Source organism: Porites lutea, chromosome 1 (genome assembly GCF_958299795.1).
Source record: "Porites lutea chromosome 1, jaPorLute2.1, whole genome shotgun sequence".
Lineage (NCBI taxonomy): Eukaryota > Metazoa > Cnidaria > Anthozoa > Scleractinia > Poritidae > Porites > Porites lutea.
Window position 1 is genome coordinate 47,462,535 of NC_133201.1, and position 21,967 is coordinate 47,484,501.

The following is a 21,967-nucleotide window of genomic DNA, read 5'->3' on the forward strand; positions in this document are numbered from 1 at the left end:
ATTTGTATTCAACTTTGAGCTTGCGAACTCGCATAATTAATTGACTAACGGTGCCTGAAACGCTGAGACTGTGATAGTTTTTCATTTCCTTGAGATAAATCCGGGTACGTTCATCCCTCTATGACTACTGAAATGGGTAAACAAACCAACCGCACTTAAAGCATGCATGCTCCGTCAAGGCATAAATACTAGGTCATGCTTATGCATACAGCTATAAACGAATTTGTTGTATGCATTTTCTATTCAAAGTGTAAACGGATTCGTGTGCACATGCCAGCAAGGAAAGCCATGACTAAGGAAAGCCAACATTTTCACTGGCAAGAATTTCCTTTCTTAATACTAGAGTACAAATGCGACGGAAAGCTGAAGGCCGGAACCAACTAAATTCTACACGGTTCTCGAACTTGTGAAATATAACAAATCTAAAATAATGTTTTTTTTTGGCAGAGTAAAAGGAAGATAAAGTTGTAAGGAAATTTTCAGACACTGATGAATAATTGATTTCAGTTTAATGTGTTCTCTTCGTGCTATTAATTAATTTTAAAATAAAAGTTTATGTTAAAATAAAATAGTAAAGGAGCCCGCCTGAGCAATCTTGAGGTTTTCAAAAATCCTCTTTCGACAACACCCTTTGATTCCATCCGCTACAAGATTATCTTTTTATCTCCATATTTTAAAAACTCAAAAGCCAACATCCGATCAAGTTGTTTCAAACTGTGAATCTCCAATGGTTATTTCTTAATATTCATGTTGGTCGCCAATTCCAGAAAGCTAGCCCCCAGGGTTTTAAAACATTCACACAAATTGCTAAATTCCTAGATGGCGTTGAGCAGGTAATCAAAAGTAAAGACGTTTGGATTTAGTTTTATGCACTTTTTAAATATCCACAAGCTGATTAGGCAAGATATTTCTGGGGTGGGAAATTTAGGCACAATGTTGGTGCCCGTCTCAGGCGCAATTTCATACCATCTTAAAGAAATGAAGTATTTTAACATATTTTGTTCCTTCTTTGGTAAAGTAAAAAATCAAAACTTACTACGTCAAATACATCCTTCGAGCTGCAGAAAAAAAAGACGCCTTTGCCTCTAAAGTTAAGATTATTTGAAACACATGTACATCAACAATTTTAATTAATAGCCCGATTTCAGGATGTCGTCAGGAAACAGACAAATTGACTAAAAGTGTACATATGAAGAGATGAATAAAATGTAAAATGACAAGCTGTTAACAATGGTTTATTTTTTCTGAAAGCAGCTGTAACGAGACGTATTAAAATAAAATGTAAGCGGCCCCTGCATTAACAATACATATGCATGTAGCTTTGGAGGTTCCTGAGGTCTTAATAAGGTGGGTAAAGCATTTATTCACCTTGCTATCACAACTAATGAGATTTTAAAACCCTTGCGTTAGTTGGCTTTTCACACTTATCTTTCCCCTTCGATTCTCGTGGTTTCTAACAAAAAAAAAAAGTGAAACAAAGATCTATATTACACCCGTCAATTTCATTTTTCTAGACTTTAAAGGTTGTTCTGTATATTTGTGGAATCCCAGGTCATTGCATGATCAAGGTGTATCAAACTCAACGATCACCGATGGAAATTTAGAAGCCAACCTCAACGTATCATTTATTAGCACGAGAGAAAACCAGAGGGTATTTCTTAGGTTTTTAATATATTTCCTTGGTCCATCCTGACAGTAATTAGGATACCATTTAAAAAACTCAAATCTAGATTAAAAATTGACGTATTATAAGGGTAAGATTACTAAAAATCAAATATTTAACTCAGGCAAATATGGCGAGGTACATCACTTTTGTTATCTGCTTTCTTTGGTCGACGTCTATGACTATAACGGACAACTTCTCGTCAAGAATTGACCTGGTAATTGGTGGATTCTTTGGAGTCAACATAACCGATGGCGGCTGGAGCACAGCTACTGCTATCCCCGCGCTTGAAATGGCGCTCGATCACGTGAACAGTGATCCAAATGTTCTGACAAACTACAAGCTCAAATATGTATGGCGTGATTCTAAGGTAAGAAAAATGCCTTATAAAATTGAAAGGGACAAGTTTAATGATTTAGCCCAGATTATGCACTTTTGGAACATAGCTAGGATTTTTCAAAAGACTGGTTACTCCTCGTCACTCCCAGGGTACTTACCAGATTGTCATACTAAAATCAAGGCTGTGTTTTAGTGAAAATGACATCCATTAGGGAGTTTAAGATACCACGACGTTGACGGCCACGAAAATCTCGCTTAAAAAGTGAATTTGCGTTCTTTCAATAGCTTATACTTCAATGTAAGCGAACTCTTTTGAGCCGAATTCCTAAGAACCATATTCAACTTCAGAAAGAGAAAGAAAGTTCGGCCGTCGCTTGTTTACGTCCCTCATAAAACGTGAAATTAGGCATTTTTATTTCTCATTTCATTTCGTTTATTGGTTTATTCAAATATTTACAATTTTATTTTTTCCCTGCCCACAAACAGCAAAGGCTAGTCTAGGTGGGCAGTGTTTATATAAAACAAAACAAGCCCTCCAAATGGTATCAGATCAGCACAAGTTATTTAAGCTTATATAAATATATTAAGTTGTACAAAAGGCAAGGAACAGAAGAAAGGTTACGTTAAGAACAAAGCTGAGTTTAACTGGATTACAGAATATAAGTCAGAAGCTTACAAGTACACTATTAAGATGATTGCAAGATAACAAGTGGGTAATTAAAAAGTACGGACGATTCTGAACATGTCTCATTTGTCCTAATAAGGTAGGTAGATCAGGATAGTCGTTTGTTTGTGAAAGGATTTGAAGTAAGCAGCCATGTATTTTCTTTTTGAAGCGTTGTTTTGGGAGATTTCTAATAGTCGGAGGTATGCAATTCAAAATTTTGGCCCGCAAAATATTTCTCGTCGTAGCTCGTGCAGTGACGGCAAGAAATGTACAAAAAAATGGAAATATTGTCACCGCAAACAACCTGTGGAAAATAGATATCATTATTCAAAGAAAGCGACTTATAGGGTTTTAGCTTGAGCTTTGGATAATTTTAATTTTCTAACCTAAGTTTTTGCGAAAAAGGGAAAGGGATACCTCTCACAAGGGGGGGGGGGGGGGGTGGTCGGGGATCATGGGCACCCCAAGACCCCCCCTAGCTACGTCCCTGCAGTTTTCAGAGAAAATGAATACGTTCTTCACTTTATTGATGGACAAAGGCTATTTTAAATGGGTATCCTTGGTGAAACGTTAAATTCTGCAAGCAGAACACTGCGATGCTGATCGTACTAAGAGAAAATTAACTTTGCAAGACATCAACACGACACCGAAAGAACCCAAAACAGAGCGGGATTGTAGCAATAGACAGCTGTTTCCTCATTGAAAGACGCCTTTTAAAATCATATATATGCACAGCAACTTAAGACATGGGGTAAAAACACTTCTTTTGGATTTTGAAGAAGTAGTAAATCTTGATGACACTGTCTTTTTGAACAGGGGCAAAATTTGTATCTTCTAGCTTTATTTTTTAGTGTGAAAGTGGAGTGGCCATCCGAGCTATGTTAGACTTGATCAACACACCACCGCACAAGATTGTTTTCTTGGGACCTGGATGCTCGATAGCAACCAAGCCTATTGCTGAAGCCGCGTCTTACTGGCAAGCAGTGCAAGTAAGTGTTCGTAACAAATCAAACAAAATAATAAGCAAAAAAATGAAAAACAAGAAGCAAATAAAACAAACAATAAAAACAATGAAACAAGTTAGCTGTACTAAAAAGAAAACAACAAAAAAATTAAAACACAACAAAAGAGGAGTCCGTTTGTTTTTTCGCTTTTTACTGGAGAGCGAGCATCAGCCGGAGGCAGCACGCATTTTTTTTCTGTCAAAGGTAAAACTCCAAATTTCTTCCCCGATGTCAGAAGACAGGCATGTCAGTGATAATTTAATAAGAACTGGTCCAGGGGGGAGGAGGTTGAAAGTGTCAAGGGGACAATTTGCTTGATTTAGACTCTCTCTGCCAGATACTTTCTTTAAAACATGAGATGTTATCACGTTTCTCTTTGTTTTCAGATTGGGTACAGCGCTTCTTCACCATCGTTATCAAATAAAGAGAAGTATCCCCTTTATTTCAGAACAAGTACTTCAGAAATAATAGAAAATCCAGCTAGAGTAGCGCTACTCAAGCACTTTAAATGGAAAAGGGTAGCTCTCATTGTACAGCAAGCGGACATTTTCGAGTTGGTAATTAAAAAAGGAAGTCTAATATTCATTAGGTACTTGGAATGAAGGATGTGAAAAGTTTGGCTGCTTTTTCCTTTTTGTTTGACTAGAAGAGAGAATTGTGTGATTTTGTCGAATTTAAGTGTAATCGCATAATAATCGATAATCGCAAGATTAAATTTGCCCGTAACTTCAAAACACTAAGCCCATCTACACAGCTCGCCATAACAAGATCAGGTTTTTGCGACCATTAAATACTTCTACATCAGTACTTCAGTACTTCTACATCATAGCTATTTTTCTGGAGCATTCTCATTCTGGTTGGTTTCACAAGTGGTTATAGCTTTTGATATCTGGTTTAACGGAGCACTTCCATGTAATGGTAGAAGTGCCTTTCTGTGCCTGCGCACATCAATTCGACCATTCAGAAGGAAAGCTAAGGAAAGATCTAACCATTTTTAAATGGTTGAAAAATCTCCTTAAAATCTTCCTTAAGCCCAAGTGGAGCTTGAGTTGAGCATCAAGAAAGAATCGAAAAAATTTAAGGTCATGGTTATTGAAGAAAAATGTTCTTGATTCGGGCAAGGACACAATAATTTCTATTTTGATTCCTAAAGGTCCCATTGGAAGGTGGTACGATAAGCGATGACATTTTATACATGTTTTTAACAACTCAACTTCTTTTGTTATGCACAGACGGTAGATGACTTTATCCCGATGTTGAGGGAATCGAACATCACTGTAATAGCAACAGAAACCTTCCAAAACGATCCATCTTCGTCGGTTAAATATCTTCTGAAGGTAAAATGACAGCAATGAATATCAGCTAGCTTTATGCATGTTTCAACTTTTGTGGGAATTCTTCTTTAGTACTCTGAGCGCACTAAAAAATTGCCTCCCTTTCACTTACATTTTTTCCGAACACATAATTAAGAAAATGCAAGTGACTCGACAGATATTGCTGGTTTTCAGTGTCACGCTATTCAAAATAGATCAAAGTAAAAATCAAAACCGTTCAATAGATAAAGTCCAGAATCTGGGAAATGAAAGGAGGTACATATACAAAGACCCTCGCTAAGATTCAGGACAGAGGAATATTTCGTATACGAGATGTCCGAAGAAATGTTTTACCCAAACTTATAGAGATTTGTATGGAGACGCCATGCTGGTACTCACCTGGATGAGCTCCAACATGGCGGACGGAAACCAACAGAAACATCTGTTACCGAGTTTTGCTACAAAAGCGTGAATTTATTCTTCGAGAAACTCATAAACATTAAAGTAACACTTTTTCTTATGCATGAACTGTTTAGATAGCAAAATCTCCTGAAAAAAGTTATTTTTTTAACCTACATGACAGCTCTCTTGGCCGTCATGTAAATGCCGCGTCACGCAAAAGCTTAGAAATTCAAGCGTACTCTATCACAAAACCAAGAACGCTTTTGAAGCAAAAATTTGTATGAAAATTAGTTTTCAGCTGTTCTAATGCATCGTGAAAGTAAACTCTCGGTAGGATCGATAGTTTTTTAGTTTGATTTTTAATGACGTCATGTGAAAACCAACAATTCATTGTATGCCACATGAAACCACTGTATAACTCATTTATTTTTCTTTATTGTTGTTGCTAAGTCGTGCTAATTATGGATTTGTATCTTTAAGAAAAGAGATGCCAGGATAATTATTGGTTTGATGTATGACGGCATGTACAGAAAAGCCATGTGCACAGTAAGTAAAATATCTCTCATTTTGTGAAAGGTTCGATCCCAGGAGTCATTTCATAAGTAAGCATGGTCGTCCAGGTGATCGTAGTACAGAATAGGACTGTTATTGACAGTGACCGACATTTCAACAACCTGTGCGGTAGTCATTTTTAGAGTCTAACTGAGTTGCATCATGTCAGTTTATGGTATAGAACTCTGGTTATGACTGACCTGATTGGTCATGATGGCGATGTTTATTGGTCGTCTGTCAGCCGGCCATGAAGACTCTTTAATGTCATTGGTGCGTTTCGATCCTTTTTTTTGCCAACGTTGAACAGTCCCTTATTGTTACCCAAATTGTCGGTCATCAGACTTTTGCCACTTGCACATCTCCCAAAATACAACGTGTTTGCCCCCAAATTTTGCATAAGCATTGTTTTCAATTTCTCTTTGGACGGCTGTAATACCCAGGAGAAATCAAAAACAAAGGTTATAACTGGCTATACAGCATTCAAAGGTAGCATTGATAGCATTAAAAATGGCTACAATAGACCCCGTTGCAAAATGATGATATTTTAAACCTATGATGTATGATGTTAGCACACTTTGTGTGCATAAACATTATGTGACTGTGTATTTTTCACATGAAATGTCAATGGATGATGCATCAACAAACGAAATGATGCAGAAGGGTGTGTGTGTGTGGGGGGGGGGGGGGGGGGAGAGGCTCATGGTATTTTGGGTTATGGGTTATGGAATGAAGGGGTGGGCAAAGAAAAAATAATACCAAATAATAAGGGGGTTGGCTTCCAAAAATTGCATGTGGGAAAACTTAGCTCACCATAGCCCTCCCCCCCTCTACGTACATTATGAACCCTCCTTAAGAAGTTTATGCTTATGTGGTGGTGTATTTTTATTTCCTTGCACAAATAATATCTTCTAAAATTAATAAGCATGTAAACGTATACGCATATGCAGCAAATACTTTGAATTATTTTAATACATAATTTATTTGTTATCTAATCTGACGTGAGAGTCTCTGAGCAATTGGGGGATTTGCAGTGTCTCACCGAAGGACAGATGAAATATCATGCGTTAGGAACCAAGACTGTGTTAATTGTCATAAAGTACCGACAAAGGGACTCGCCATGTTTTTTCTATAGTCCTAATTTATGTTGTATTGCCGGGACCTTATAAGTCGGGACCTAGTTGGATGTCTCACCTAAAAAGTTGATTTACTCCTAGGCTTATAGAGAGCAGCTTTATGGAAGCAGATACGTATGGATCATTGTTGGATGGTATCAAGATGACTGGTGGACAGTAAAAGACGTGGAATGTGAAGGGAAACAGTTAAAAGAAGCCGCCACAAACGTGATTGAAACTCGTCCAATTTTGCTCAGTACGTCACGTGAGTCTACAATATCCGGTAAGGTAAGTGCTTTGGGAATAATGAACACTCGTCACTTTTCTCGCACCATTTTCATTCACTCGATGGAGTTTGCTCAACAGCTAATAATTAGCCTCTTGCCTCATAAGTGTGTCCTTACTGCACTAAAGCCACTGCCTGTTTTGAACGCGAGGTGTACATGTTGTGGTTCAATTTTATCCTTGGTTCAGATTGTTTTCCTTTGTTGTAAACTTTTTGTCATACACTGCAATACCCAAAAATAAGGTAAAAAATATTTTTAACCATGGATAAAATTAAAATATATCATGTATGGGTTATCCTCGCTTTGAAGTTTATTTCCCTTCGTTTCAAACTGAGCCCGATCATACACTGTATGAAGCGATTTATTGTATTAGAATTCGTAAAAGAAATATTCTGTGATCTTGAAATAAATCGAATTTCACCTGAGACAATGCCACTTCAAAACTGGATAATACTTCCTTGCGTGACCTGGACAAAAGTCGATTGATGAAAGGACCGGCATTGCATTGGTAAGTGTATGACTGCCCCATCTAAGCTAAAAATTTCCAGAAAAGAAGATACATTCACTAGTTACACCCGCCTGCCACGAATGCTGTGTGAGTGAGAACTCTGCCTCTGCTCTTATATTGAATCACTGCATGATTCTCCACGTTGACAAGGAAATGACTGAAAAATTGAACACGTCGGACATTGGAAACCAGTTTGTTTCATATCAAATGACAGGCAAAATCGCTTTGGAAAATTCGGTGTCAATTAAAACTTTCTCAAATCCTGTATTGAACGCTAAAACAAAATGACAATTGATCATTTCTACGAAAGCATTTACACATGTAAGTTTGATCAGTTTTTTTTGCTAATTTGGAAAAGGTCTTCAAGCTTTTCTTACTTCGTTGACCACAAGAAATTCTGGTGTTTGCCAAATTTTAGTGTTCAGATTGCACCAGATTGCATCTTAGAACACTTAAATTTTCAAAATTTCCCGGGTGATCATGCCCCCGGACCCCCTAGTTTCTTCACTGGCGCTATCGTGACAATATTACACATATGATGAAGAGAAAAGTATTAGAATTACATTTCAGACTCCTAGACAACTAAACTCAGAGTACGAAACGCGTCTTGGGCGTTTGAACATCAGCCACCACTATTCGGCTTTCATTTATGATGCCGCCTGGAGCATCGCTTTAATGTTGAACAAATCTATTCCACTGCTGCGAGAAAAGAACAAAACGCTGGAAGGTATGGATTACGGCGATGCAGATGGTGCTCAGATGATGAGAGACATTCTGTTTCGAACAGACTTCTGGGGCATGTCGGTATGTTAACTTGTTTGTGGAACCATGATTATAAACAATTATTGGATGAGGTTTTTGTGATATCCAGAATAATCAAGGTCGAAGTAGGGGTTATCAGCCGAGGCCCAAGGCTGAGGCTGATAACCCTTACCGAGACCTTAATTATTCTGAATATCACATAAACCGAATCTAATAATTGTTTTATTATACATTGAACGAATCCTTTCTTTCTCGCTTCCACATAACATGTTTTCAAAGTTTGTGCCAACTCTTTCTTTTCCTCAGGTTCTCTCAGTTTTTTCTCTTTCACTTAATCAGCAAACAGCTCCTTTGCCACCTTCGTTGACCTTTTTTTGTTTGTGAGTCCTTGTCTCCAACTACTTTTTCGATGTCTTGCTAGGTCAACGAAGCAAACCTGGAAGTCATGTTTTTGCTTCTTCACTGACGGCAAGCAACACAAAGCGCGCGAACTTGACATGATTACCCTTAGAAATCAGGCACCGCGGTCATACATGACACGATTACCCGTGACCTTAAGTGTTCTTGCCATGATTATTGTATAATCTGCAGCTAGATAACGTCCCAGGCGCTGATTTCAAAAATTCACTGTACGCTTTCGGCCAATCAGAAAAGAGATAGTGAGTTCGATGTATAATAATCCTTGTTATTCGTAAAGTTCGCAGGAACCAACATTCAATGATACAAAAATAAGTTATTTGCAGGGTCGTGTCTCATTTGACGAAGATGGAAACAGACAAAGTATTATCCAGATTACTCAGAACAAACGTAAGAGAAGATTGAAATAAAGGGGATCTTTGGTCAAGAGAGTGGTTAAAGCGCCTCTGATCAATAATATGCTTAAAGGCGCAATATCATTACAGGAGCAAGGATTAGAACAGTCAGTTAGAGCGCGGCCTTCTACTGGTGCGGGAGTTTTTGAGCTCGATACCCAGGCGTGACCTCAAATCCTTGTTTCGACTTCTGTCCTGTTCATTTAGCTTTAAGTAGCTTTTTGAAAATAGTCTTAGCACGACCTAGCGCGGAGCAGAGATGAATAGAGGGGGTAAAACAAGCTCACCGTTGGCCTCAGGTTTGCCTCTTATTATTAATAGTAATCAACCGCGATTAGTATATAATTGATAAATTATGCATACGTGTGTTATTATCTTATTTGTACTCTACCCTGAAGGACGCGACTGATATCCACTCAACTTTTTGAATGATAGAGGGAAAGGAACACTTTCTTGAAGAGACGTTTATTGCTGATGGAAATTTTTTAAAAATGTTCACTCCAAAATAGTATTCCTGGACCCCCTGTTACTCAATAATTGATAACATGAAGTTTCATCGAGTTTTCGAATGAATCGCAACTGAACAATGACTTTGCGCTAAATAAGCAACAAATAACCCTATTATAAATATGTTTTGTTACTTATTCAATTTCTTAGGTGGCATGAAACACGTTGTTGCTCAGTTTGATGTCCGAGATAGAACGTTAACCCTTTATAACGAAAGTTTTGTCTGGGAAGGTAAGAAGCTACTATAATGGTCATGGATGAGGTCTCAGAGGGGTAGTAGCTATGACGGTTGACTGTTAAATTTTAGGCCGTTTGACGGCTAACGGTTAACCCAATTGAACCGTCGTGGATTCTTGCATCATCATGCCGCCACATGGTTCTGCATAAAAAGATTGTTTCCTTTCCATTTTATAAACTTTCAGGCTTCGTGTGACCATTCAAATGTACTTTTCATGCTTGTCGGCTCAATGTTTGCTCTATTTATTTTAGGTGGTCGTGTTCCTGCAGACGGTGTGACGATCATTCAAAAGGTGTCACAGGAAAGCATTTGCGTAACAGTCGTTTTCTGGGTTTTGTGCAGCTCTGGAATAATTTTGTGCTTGTGTTGTTTGATTTTGAACTTTATTTACCAAACAAACAGGTAAGAAAGACAACAAAAGGCGTTGGAACAATGATTGGCGACTAATTGTCTGTGGATGCTCTTCCCTTTTTTTCGGAACAAAATACTTAGATAACTGTTCTTATTATTCATTCAAAATATTTCCCCAATTCTGATTGGCTAAAAGCACACGCATAATTCCCCATAACCACTTACTGATGAGCAAATTTGGAAGAGTTTTGTGTTTAACGAGGAAATGACGTCAAAAATGCAGCCTTCTACAGGTTAATGCACTGTTTACCTAGAAGACCTGGGGACGAGGTTGAGTTGTTTTCGTTGTGAAAACTAAAATAGCGGATACTTCACTCGTTTCAAGAGTAGGAACTACAGCTGGAACTAGGCGAAATAATGGCTAAAACCATAGCAAAAACAGCAAAAAGACAACTCGGAGGGCGACATCTGCTATTTGGAGAATATTTGCGGAGCTGGACAAACCTAAACGTACACTATCGAAGATAAACTTAACATTGATGCAGGTATGCATGTTTTAGCTATGTTTTTAAACTAGAAATTATTTTGAATGAATTATAAATCAGTTAATGAATTCGGCTATCGTACGATATGAAGAATGAAGCAGGTCTCAGAGGGTGTTATCCACCTCGGCCTCCGGCCTCTGTGGATAACACCCTCCTCGATCTGCTTAATTCTTCATATCCTACTCAGCCTCATACATTAATTGCTAATTAAGCGTGTTGCATCACAGTTGATAGAAATTATCTAATTGGTAGGGGACAGGTCTATCAGTAGTCTGCCAGTATAAATTTCCATCAAAAGAATCGGCGGTTCACCTGCCAACAGTGAATCCTTTATCATGTCGATATTTGTGTCTTATAGAAAGCTCCGTGAATCTTTCAAGACAGGAAAGAAACAAAAAGCTAAAACCCTTCTATCGTTTTTGAAACAGTTTTGAATCATCCATTGGTACGGGGGGTTGTCTAACACTGAATTGAAAACGCACATTCCTGCTATGATAGCCGAAAAATAACAAAATGAGGGTGGATTCATTTGCAACATGCGCGCATAACTGTTGCATTTGGCCACTGGATCTTTTTATTGTTTTAAGGCTTAAAAACAATACAAAAATTCCAGCAGGCAACTGCGACAGCTATACGCGTATGCAAATGAATCCACCCTGAGTTAACGGCCGGTTCATCCGACCCCAAGGTGGCCGCTGTGGACATTTATTTAGCGAGGGGTGCCTGTGGCACAGCTATTCCAACCCTGTCAACTCAAAAAGGGAGGTTTTAGGAGCGGCATAGCCGCTTTACGAAGAGCGCTTAAGACGCGAGCCTCTAGGGGGTTCGAGGCATGCTCCTCCGGGAAAATTTTAAGAAATGTACCTCTAAGATGCTATGCATTTCCTGTGTTTCGAGATCACAGTCAATGGAAGTACCGCGTCCAAAATTATCGCTGGCTTATGGTCGAAAACCAAAAGCGTAAAAATGGCTTAGAAACCACAGAAAATCGGCAAAGAAGCATGCCAAAAAGATTGGTTAGAAATGGAAAAGTTTAAAAATCCGGGAAAATATTAAGCGTAAACGGGAGGCCGGAAATATTCGCCGGAAACGAGAGATTTCCGGCCAAAACGGGAGGGTTGGAATCTCTGGAACTAGCATAAACTACAAAAGACTCAGTAGTAATCTCTATTTATTCCACGTTAGATTAATGTCCGTAGATTATATTTTGTTACTACCGCTACTTATTTACTTTGCAATTCAATCTTAATTTACAATGGCGAAAAAAATTTTGGCACCATTAGCTGGAAACTAACCTGCCTTAATAACAGACAATAGTCACAAAAACAGTCCAAAAAGGTCCAAATGCACTTAAAACAGTAACTGCAATACAATGTCAATTACAGCGAAGTTAACGTTCTGCTAATTTTCTCGTCACAGCTTTATAAGAATGTCATTTCCAAATTTCAACAATGTGTCAGTGATGGGATGCATTCTGTTCTACTTCGAACTGTTTCTATCAGCCTACAGCAACTCCATCTTTGCAACGCACGAATCTTCTCTCTGCTATGTAAGAACTAGCATAACTTAAACGCACTTAATATAACCGGGACTTTATTGCCTCAAGAGAAGATTGCTCTTTAAGAACGACAACTAGTTTTTATTAATGCAGACACATCAGTGTTTAGTCTGGGAAGGCGAACTAAAACTTCAGTATTCTGCCTTTTTTGACAACCTTTTTATGCCTTTTTTAAAAGAGAAAAATTCTACATGTGTAATTTAATGAGCCTTAAGATAATCGCAAAGTTATCGGTGTAGCAACGCATCTTTTGTAAGAAAAACACCAATCCTGAATTGCTTTGTCCAGTGTTGTAATGTGAGTTAGAATCCAAAATAAATTTTTTTAAAGTGCTGATGGATGGAAACATAAAACATCTCTGGGATCTATGACAATTCTTGAATTCCTTGTCTGGATGTATTACAGTTCAGCTCACTTTCTTGTCCTGATTTCATTTATGTTAAACAGATTAATGTCTGCCTTCTCTGTTCTGGATTTACGTTGCTGTATGGTGGAATTTTTTTAAAAACGTGGAGAGTTTATAAAATCAGAAACGAGGTAGGGACAATAAATACCACCATACAATTACCACCACCTTCACGATCATCAGTATTGTTATCAACATCATGATCATCATTATTTGATGATAATGTGTAGTTATGCTATGACCCACCACGACCAGTATTTAAGATGTCTTCCACTGGGACGGCCTGGATTACTATCAGTGATTCAGAGATCATTCGGAGCATAGCACGTAAAAGGAACCGACGAATCCACCTTGGGAAAGAATTCATCGGTTCATTTGATTCACTATTATCCTATTGATCTCGGATAACTGATCCTGATCCAATCATTCTAAAGGAACGCATTCGTATCTTTATTTTCATGTCTTTTTATTTTTCTTCTGGCCTCTCCCTCTTTTAAAGTTTAAAAAAGCTATTAAATGAATTTGAAAAACTAGGTGATGACCTGTTTATTAACATTTTTGCCGTCAATTTCTTTGTGATAATATTTTCTTCTTACTTCTCTTAGTCACTTTCTGAGTCATCATCATCATCATCATCATCATTATCATCATCATCATCATCATCATCATCATCATCTTCGTCATCATCATTACCATCGCCATCATCATCATCTACTCAATAAACATAACCATTACCACTCTGAGCAGCAAGATTAAAACGGTCAATTTGTTCTTTAGGTTACCAAGCTAAGTACAACAGGTCTTTTGCTCAGGATAGGTGCTGGCTGTCTTGTAGATGTAATTATTCTATCATGTTGGGCAGTTGTTGATCCAATGACGATACAACATATAGTAATCAACAAGAAGGTAAATTCATAAAGCCACCCATCGTTTTATGAGAAAGAAATTATATTTTTGGTCTGGTAATACCACCCACTGAAAGTATTTTCACGCCGAAGTTCCGAGTCACTTTGCATCTTCTCTCCAATAAAAGAATATGGCTTTAGTAAGACCTAATTATTCCATATAGAAGTTATTTCTTATTTCATATGAGGCAAAGCCCAACCAGGCTCTAACGGCTGGCCACTTTTTATTTAGACTCATATGCCATTCTGACTTGATGTCAGGGAAGTGCTGTTGACATTGTCATACCCGCTTCTTCCCTGCACCTTTCTTCGATTTGTTTTATTGTTATTTATTTGTCTTTTGAGTTTCTTGGGCATTTTGGTTACCCTCACCTTCACTGGTCCACTACATTAATTCAAGGCATGTACGATTCTCACGTCACAATTCTTGTTTCAGATACGTGATGATGACGGCGACGTGATAGAAGAGCTTATGATTAACAGTTGTACCTGCAGTTCTCCGAAGACCTGGGTGATGTTAATCTGCTGTTTAAAAGGAATTGTGTTGACATTTGGAGTATTTTTGTCCTGGGAGACAAGAAACGTCCATTGCTTGCAGCCAAATGATTCCAGAAACACCGGTTTGGCGGTGTATAACGTGTTCATGTTCTCATGCCTTGCTCTTGTGGTCATGTTTGTGGAAACGTACCCTCCCATTGAAATGCTGATTGAAAGGACGATCGTGTTTGTAGGAACAACGTCTACAATTTGTCTCTTGTTCCTACCAAAAGTAAGGAAAATTTTAGTATTTCAGTTACATAACGAAAAACATCAAAAAGCCCGGCAGAATTACAGCAAAATATCTGGAAACGAACCCCGCTATATCGAATATTTTTGCTGTTAACCAGATAGTTCGTTATAACGGGGTCTTCGCTATAACGAAGACCCCGCTATAACGAACAAAGTTTGCGGTACCGTGACACTTCGTTATTGAGCGGGGTTCCACTGTACCTGTAAACAACGAAAAAATATTTCCAAGTATCCAAGGCCCCCCTCAATCCCCCTCTAGCTTCTGATTCAAATGTATTGAAATGAATCCCATTTGCGTGTATCATGACGTTTTGAAGCTTAATGTTTTAACACCAGTAAATGAAAAAGTTATTTTGATCAGCAATGCTAGCTCGTCTCGAGACCCTTTTTCTATTCCGGTTATACGAATATATGCCTCTCCGTTTATAAGCCCCCCTAAGACCCCTAGCCGAGGGAGTATGATCAAATATGCTAAAAAGACTCTGTGAATACAACAAGGAGACAAATTAAGATGCATATTATGTATTTTTGTTGCTAAAATCTCCAAACAAACCCTAATAATACTTCTGTCACGCAATTATTCACGCTCTTGAGGTTGGGAGACCTCTGGGTTTATTGGGAAACCACCCCTGTTATAATTGTAATTAAATCTTTTACAAAATTTTTTTGCCTTCACAGATTATCTACCTTTTGAAAAATAGTCCAGTACAAGTTGTTACGGAACTGAAGTGACTTCCAAATGCGAGAGTTAATCGGACAGACAATATATACCCAAGCAGTACATGAAACTACCGTTTTTTGAATTACCAGCCATGATTTATTCAGGCTGATAATCCAGAGACCTAACAACCACAAAACAGATGTCCCCGGCTGTTACTGTCGAATAGAAAATGATTGTGCGCATGCTTGAAACTCGCTTGGGTTTTTGTTATGGTACAATCTCGTTCCCAGAGGCCGCGATCCTTTTTTTCAACGAGATTGGTTATGGTATTATATTTTGCCAAGATTAAACGTTTGTCTAAGATCAAACGTTCGTTTGTCATCAAAGTTTGCTTCAATGTTTCGAATAAATAAATAGTTCAATAAAGTAGTAGTCCTTATCTTGTCAAGTTTGAGACACTCCTAGCTGCCACTTTAAAATCTTGGCTGGCCTCCGAAATAACAAACAACGGATATATATAGTTTACGTCATAGCCGAAATGAGGCGTACGAGGTTAAATTTACGAGTTGTTTGTGTCAAGACTCGAACGACCAAAGTACGAGCGAGTGATGGCTTTTGACACAAACAACGAGTGAATATAAGCCTATACAAAGCACCTTCTATGATGTGAGCTGTTTGTTACACATATCACAAGAATTTTCACTGAAATAGTTTTCTTAATGTAATAGCGTAGTGTCCGCGCGCAGTGGAGCCCCACAGCTATCGTGGGAAGAGATAGAAAATGGAAACCTATCGATGCTAGAAAATTTGGTTATGACGTCAGCGTACGCCCGCAAACCGTCTGTTCAGACTCTGGTAATAGGGGTACAAACTCAGTAGGGTAGGGAAGGAAATCCCAGACATGTACGTTGCGTTTCGTTTTGGCGCACAATTAACCATCTTAGGGGCAACCAACGGATTTGCACGAGTAATTATCTAGATTGAAGTTTCTTGTGTCCGACTTACGAAAACATTTTCGCAAATAAATTTCTAAAGCTTTTTATTGCTTTATGCTTGGTCACGCTTTTGGGAACACTCTAGGAACAACCTAGTCTACTCACTCCCAGGGTGGATAATTCCCGGTCTTATTGGCGAGTTCAGAAACGGCCGAAGTTTGAGTTCGTCAAAGCCCATTCATGCATGCATCTTCCCCTTTCGCCAATCTATGCTTTGCCGCATTCACAAGGAATCTTACACACTACTTTACTTGTTTTCGTGGATCCAGTAGTGTGTACGATCTTAGAGTTGTGTCGAATATGAAAACAGATCGTACGCCATGCTGTTATAGGCAACGACGAAGTGGCTGGGATAAACGTTTGATGTACGGCAGAACCGCTGTAGATTTAATTTCGGTTGCAGGTTCTTTGTCAGATGCTTGCCGCTTCTTGGATTTTGTGACGTTAGTTACAAACCAATAGGAGTATCCGTTAGAGACAAGGAAAGAGGTTAAATGCTTCTTTTCCTCAGAGATAACCGATGGTTTATTGATGATATTATACGATCGATCGTATAAGCTCTTGACAACACCGCGTTTAACTGATTGAGGGTGGAGTTAGTCATAAGACAGGTACTGATCAGTGTGCGTAGGTTTTCTGCAACGCGTCCTTCTGAATCTTTTATGACCAATGTGTCAAGAAAGTGAATTGTGTTTCATTCTCAGTCTCCTTTGTAAAAGGGATGGTTGGTTATTGAGTGTTGAGATGATGCAGAAAATCTTCAACATCATTTCGTTTTAAGATGGTAAAGTGTCGTCAACATAACGTTTCCAGACCTTGGTGCGGTTGGCGCGGATGGTATTACTTGTTCTTCAAAGTCCTCCATGTAGAGCTTAGCTATGATTGCGGAAGCTTGGCTTTCCATCGCAGCCTCCTCTTTCTTCCCGAAAACTACCGGCCTATATCACTGCTCTCGATTTATAACAGGATATTTGAGAAACTTATGTACTCCAAGACTTACCAAGTTTGGACGTGCACGTGGGTGCTGATGCTTACGGACGTGTTCTGCTGTGTTCCCGCAAAAGATGAAATTTTGTTTTAAAAAACACTTTTAATCGCTATCTCTTCAAGGCAGCGAAGTTATTATATTTATTATTTTTGTGTAGCTCTACTTGTTGAGCTACACACTTTTTTTTTTAAACAAATTTAATCCAAATGTTCATTCAGTACCCTTAACTTGCATGGTTTACCCTATAGTTCCAGGAAGCCTATAGTTTATCAGCCTCCGGCTTCTATAAAGGCTTCCTTGCCATTACCACTTTAAACATTTGATCTTGTAAACAATTTAGTTAGAATATTTTATATTATCTTTAATGTATCATAAATTTCTGTATCCTGTTGTTGTATTTCTGGTTAATGACAAAATAAATAAATGAATGAATGAAGTTCGTTAAAGATTGAAACATTCTCTACGATCAGCAATACGGCTTTCGCAGTAAGCACAGTACTAAGCATGCTATACTTGATATTGTTAACACTATTCTCCAAAATCCCCGTTTTAAAGGTCCCCCGTTGCTCGTTCCCCATTCTCATTTTCCGATTCCCCGTTCCTCGTTTTAAAGACAGTCGTTTTCGTATGACCTTGAAATGAAAACGTGCGAACAAAACAGAAACAACCATTACAGGATCGAAAACTCAGGCCAAAGCCTTTTCCTAAGATTTCCCTTTAACGATTCCTGTGATGACCTCATCCGCTGTTAATAGCGGAGTTCCACGCGCGCGCGAGCGGAGGCACATACCTGCTGAGAAAATTTGGTAATCTATCCATCTGAGAAATTTTGGTAATCACGTGACCTAACTGGTTTACATAATATTCACAACATTCGTTCATTTACTTAATAATATATGATCCAATAACAATGTTACATTAGTGACTTCAAGAGGGCATTATCGCTGCCGGTTACTGCATTACCAGTCGTTTGCTTCATCAGAAACTCTCAGTTTAAAATTTTCGAATTTCAGTCGCATTGTCAATAAATAAAATACTCAAGAACGACACGAGTAATAACAAACACTACTTTAAGAATATGCTGAGCCTATTTAAATAGCTGTTTCAAAAAGCAAAAACTCACATTAAAATGAAAGCAAAAAGAAAGAAGACGACTCAAAATTCACTCTACTCTAGAAAACTTAAAATAAGCAAAGAAGCAACCACATTTGGTTTCAGCGGTTTGGCCTTTTATGTAATAGTAATTTTTAAAATAAACCCTTTAGAATAAAACACTGGCCGTGTTGCGATAAGTCTTAATATGGGGACTCTTTTTTGAGGACATATTTGGACCCAGAATCCCGTGCAACCGCGTTGCAATGGCCAATAATAGAAGCAATAGCGTCCACAGTCAGGCTAAGATCTGATCAAGTTTTGCTTATTAACTTTCCCTCCGTCCTGTAAATTGGTACTAAAGTAAACGAAGTGATTCGCGGATGAGTGCAAAAAATCTTCCATATGAAAATTGAATGAAAATAGTAAAAAAATGCTATTTTCGTATTGCACTTAGCCTCGTTTTGAAACTAAGATAAGAGGCAACTCGGAAGTAGTCTATTGGTACTGCATGGCTTTACTAATCTAATCAACGACGAGAGGCTCAAGGAAATCTCTTTCCACAACTCTCTCCAACAAGCTTTTACCACGCGAGCTTTTACTAATGCTTTGGTCTTGAGTGTTAGCGCAGTTTGGCAAATTTTTTTGACGAACATTGAAAAAACGGCAAAAGTTGATCCAAGGACTTGATTTGGTACATTGTGAGCAAAGGCTGCCCCGGAATACTATGAATCTCCTCGATAGCAGTTTGATCTTTCCTTTTCTTCCTCAGTAATTTTTCCAAGCGAGCTATGTGAGGTTTAAAGACCGGCACTTTCTCTTTCCCTGCGGTCATATTATATGCCTCTCCTTCAAACGCCCAGCGATATAACTGGAACTGGGATAGATAATCGCTAGGCAGCGCTTGAGAAAGATCGAGAAGTTTGCAAACGGCAAGGTATAGTCCCAACCATTTTTCTTGATTGTATAGCCTACGAAAACATCTGTTTCTCCTCGCTCTTCGCCGCTGGGGACGTTTCGCGCAGAGGAACGTCTGCGACTCAGCGACATAAATTCCATACTGATGACATAAAATCTGTCCGGAATCCGGTCAGAAACGCTGATTGGTCGACAGAGTAGTTACATTGTTTTAGCTATTGTTTACGAATGACAATCTTGACAGACAAAACACAAAAGGCCACAGAAGTCAAATGCAACTGTGAAGAATCTCTAACAAAACAGTCAATATTTGTAGAACGTAGTCTTCTCTGGAAGAAGTATTTGAGTTTTGCTGGAGCTCTTTGGCAGATGAACACAACACTTTACCAAAATCGACCAGAAGACACATAAAATTGGACAAATTTATATTTGGAACCCCATGACTACCGGATTTATTATGTAAACATTAATTTGCGTGATCAGTATGGAATTTCTGCCGCTGAGTCGCAGACGTTCCTCCGCGCGAAACGTTCCCAGCTACGAAGAGCGAGGAGAAACGGATGTTTTCGCAGGCTATTGATTGTGAAACACGTATCCATTTGTACCGAGCAGCAATTCCGAAATCTGCATTCGCTGCTTTTGTGATTTAGCATCGGAGCTTATGTCGCTCTCCATCTGCAGCAACACGTGAACGACTTCAGAAAATATCGTCGGCCATAGGGGCGTCAGATGCGCAGTATCAGGACCCTAAAGAAGAGGAAGATCTGCTCGTGGACGACTGGAGACTGGGGTAGCCTCAAACTTTCAGCCTGGCGTTCTTGTATTTCTGGAAGACAGTACTGATACTGATCCACCTCACTGCAGAATGACGACAACTTCTTCAGGTGTTGAGCACGCTGCTCCATTTCCTACCAAAAAATAATGAATTTGATATTAAGAAAATCATTCGAACTAATAAACTAGATGAACGGAACTAGCTAGGATCATGAGTTGAAAAAGCGACTGAATACAAACAATCCTCGCATTCACTTCCAAGGAAAAAATGAGCCCTTCTCAAAAGTAAGTGTTAGAAGAGATTTAACTCTGAGGTATAAGTATTGGATCATGAGGCTTTTTGGTAGAGAAAACAAAGAACTAGCTACAAAGCCAAGGGAAAAAATAATCTAGCTATTCACGATAGCGAGAAAGGAGCAGGATCAAGTTTCAACAGAAGAAAATGAAAACGGTCATTCAGCTTGAAGGCCTTGAATTATAGGCGTAGTGAAAGTTATGAACAGCTTTCAAGACTATCTTTGTATATGCGACCAGGTTTTAGCGTGGGATAAAGCTCTCTATCTCGTGTGGCGGGCGTAGCAAGCTGCGAGAGCAAGGTCGAAAAGGGACGAGGTGCTTCGTCCTCACCATTTCCCATCACATATCGTTCGCGCTTGGATTCTTACGACATTTTAGTTCTGTTCAATTTATTAATCCAAACTACGTATAATTATATATTGATTAGGTATCAACACAGGAAGTAAATAACAAAACACGACAAGACATAAGTGAATGGCTTTGGGAGTAGTATGAGGTGGTCAGAGGGGCATAGCGTTCAACCTAAGGTCGCCGCTATCTGAATCGAAAGAGTAAACGGGCTAGGTGCCACTGCAGCCACGGAGAGCTATCACATTCATGTATTACATGTATTTGCGCTTTTGAGTATTTTTATAGAAAAAGCGCAATATAAGTATTAAATATTATTAAATATTATTATTATTATTACAATTAACAAAAAAACTTATTCAGCTAGAGATTAGGAGGCCTCATCGACCTAAGAAAACATGTTTTAAGATCTTTTTTTAAGGTTGTTAGAATGTCAGTAACTTTTTTTTCCTAACTCTGTGGTCTCTTTCAGAGGCCGGTATCTTTTTGCAGTTGTAATTAAAATTTGTAAATTGTAAATTGTAATTGTAAAAATTGCGCAGTGGTGAGAGCACTCGCCTCCCAACAATACGGCCCGGGTCTAAATCCGTCAAAGCCATGTATGTGGGTTGCGTTTGATGTTTTTTCTCTCCCTTGCTCCGAGAGGCTGTTCCTTGGCATGGGTACTCCAGTTTCCCCCTCTCCTTAAAATCCAACACTTCCAAATTCCAATTCGATCTGGAACGCACGGACACGTTTCAACGAGTTCTTATGAACTTTTAAGTGCTCCGTGGGTAAACAAATTACAATTTTCAGTTTTGTTTCAACTCTGTGGTCTCTTTCAGAGAGCACCATTTTGCAGTTTCGTTTATTCCAGTCGGTCATTTGTTCATTGTCCTATTTTGTTTGTCTATTGCCAGCATAATCTTTTAACGACATAATGACTGCCTTTTTATCACTATCAAATCGTAGCCCTCGTATTTTTATTCTGATCCGGTTGTAAGAACTAACAATAGCAAAGACGAAAAAGCCTTTACCGTAAAGACTGATAAGATTAGATGGGATTTACCCTTTAAAATATTACAGGAAAAAACTTTTGTTTGATTTTCACTGTAATTTATTAATTCGAATCCACCTAAAACCACCAGAAGAACATGAATACTTTGCTCCGCGGTACATTTCTTCTCTTTGACTT

At 38.6% G+C, this 21,967-nt stretch overlaps 1 protein-coding gene across 1 annotated transcript; it reads left to right on the plus strand.

Moving 5' to 3' along the window:
• Positions 1-1,791: 1,791 nt before the first annotated feature.
• Positions 1,792-11,496, plus strand: LOC140931152 (gamma-aminobutyric acid type B receptor subunit 1-like). The gene is made up of 11 exons (XM_073380905.1): positions 1,792-2,033; positions 3,521-3,658; positions 4,060-4,230; positions 4,906-5,010; positions 5,869-5,934; positions 7,155-7,340; positions 8,418-8,651; positions 9,353-9,416; positions 10,079-10,159; positions 10,418-10,568; positions 11,421-11,496. The coding sequence occupies exons 1-11, from the start codon at positions 1,794-1,796 to the stop codon at positions 11,494-11,496; spliced, it is 1,512 nt and encodes a 503-aa protein (XP_073237006.1). The 5' UTR covers positions 1,792-1,793.
• Positions 11,497-21,967: the final 10,471 nt, after the last annotated feature.

Bases quoted from the DNA above. Each gene is read 5' to 3' on its own strand.
- LOC140931152 (XM_073380905.1), top strand. From the start codon at position 1,794: ATGGCGAGGTACATCACTTTTGTTATCTGCTTTCTTTGGTCGACGTCT. The intron at 5,011-5,868 runs GTAAAATGACAG...TGTATCTTTAAG, and splicing joins CGGTTAAATATCTTCTGAAG to AAAAGAGATGCCAGGATAAT. The intron at 8,652-9,352 runs GTATGTTAACTT...AGTTATTTGCAG, and splicing joins CAGACTTCTGGGGCATGTCG to GGTCGTGTCTCATTTGACGA.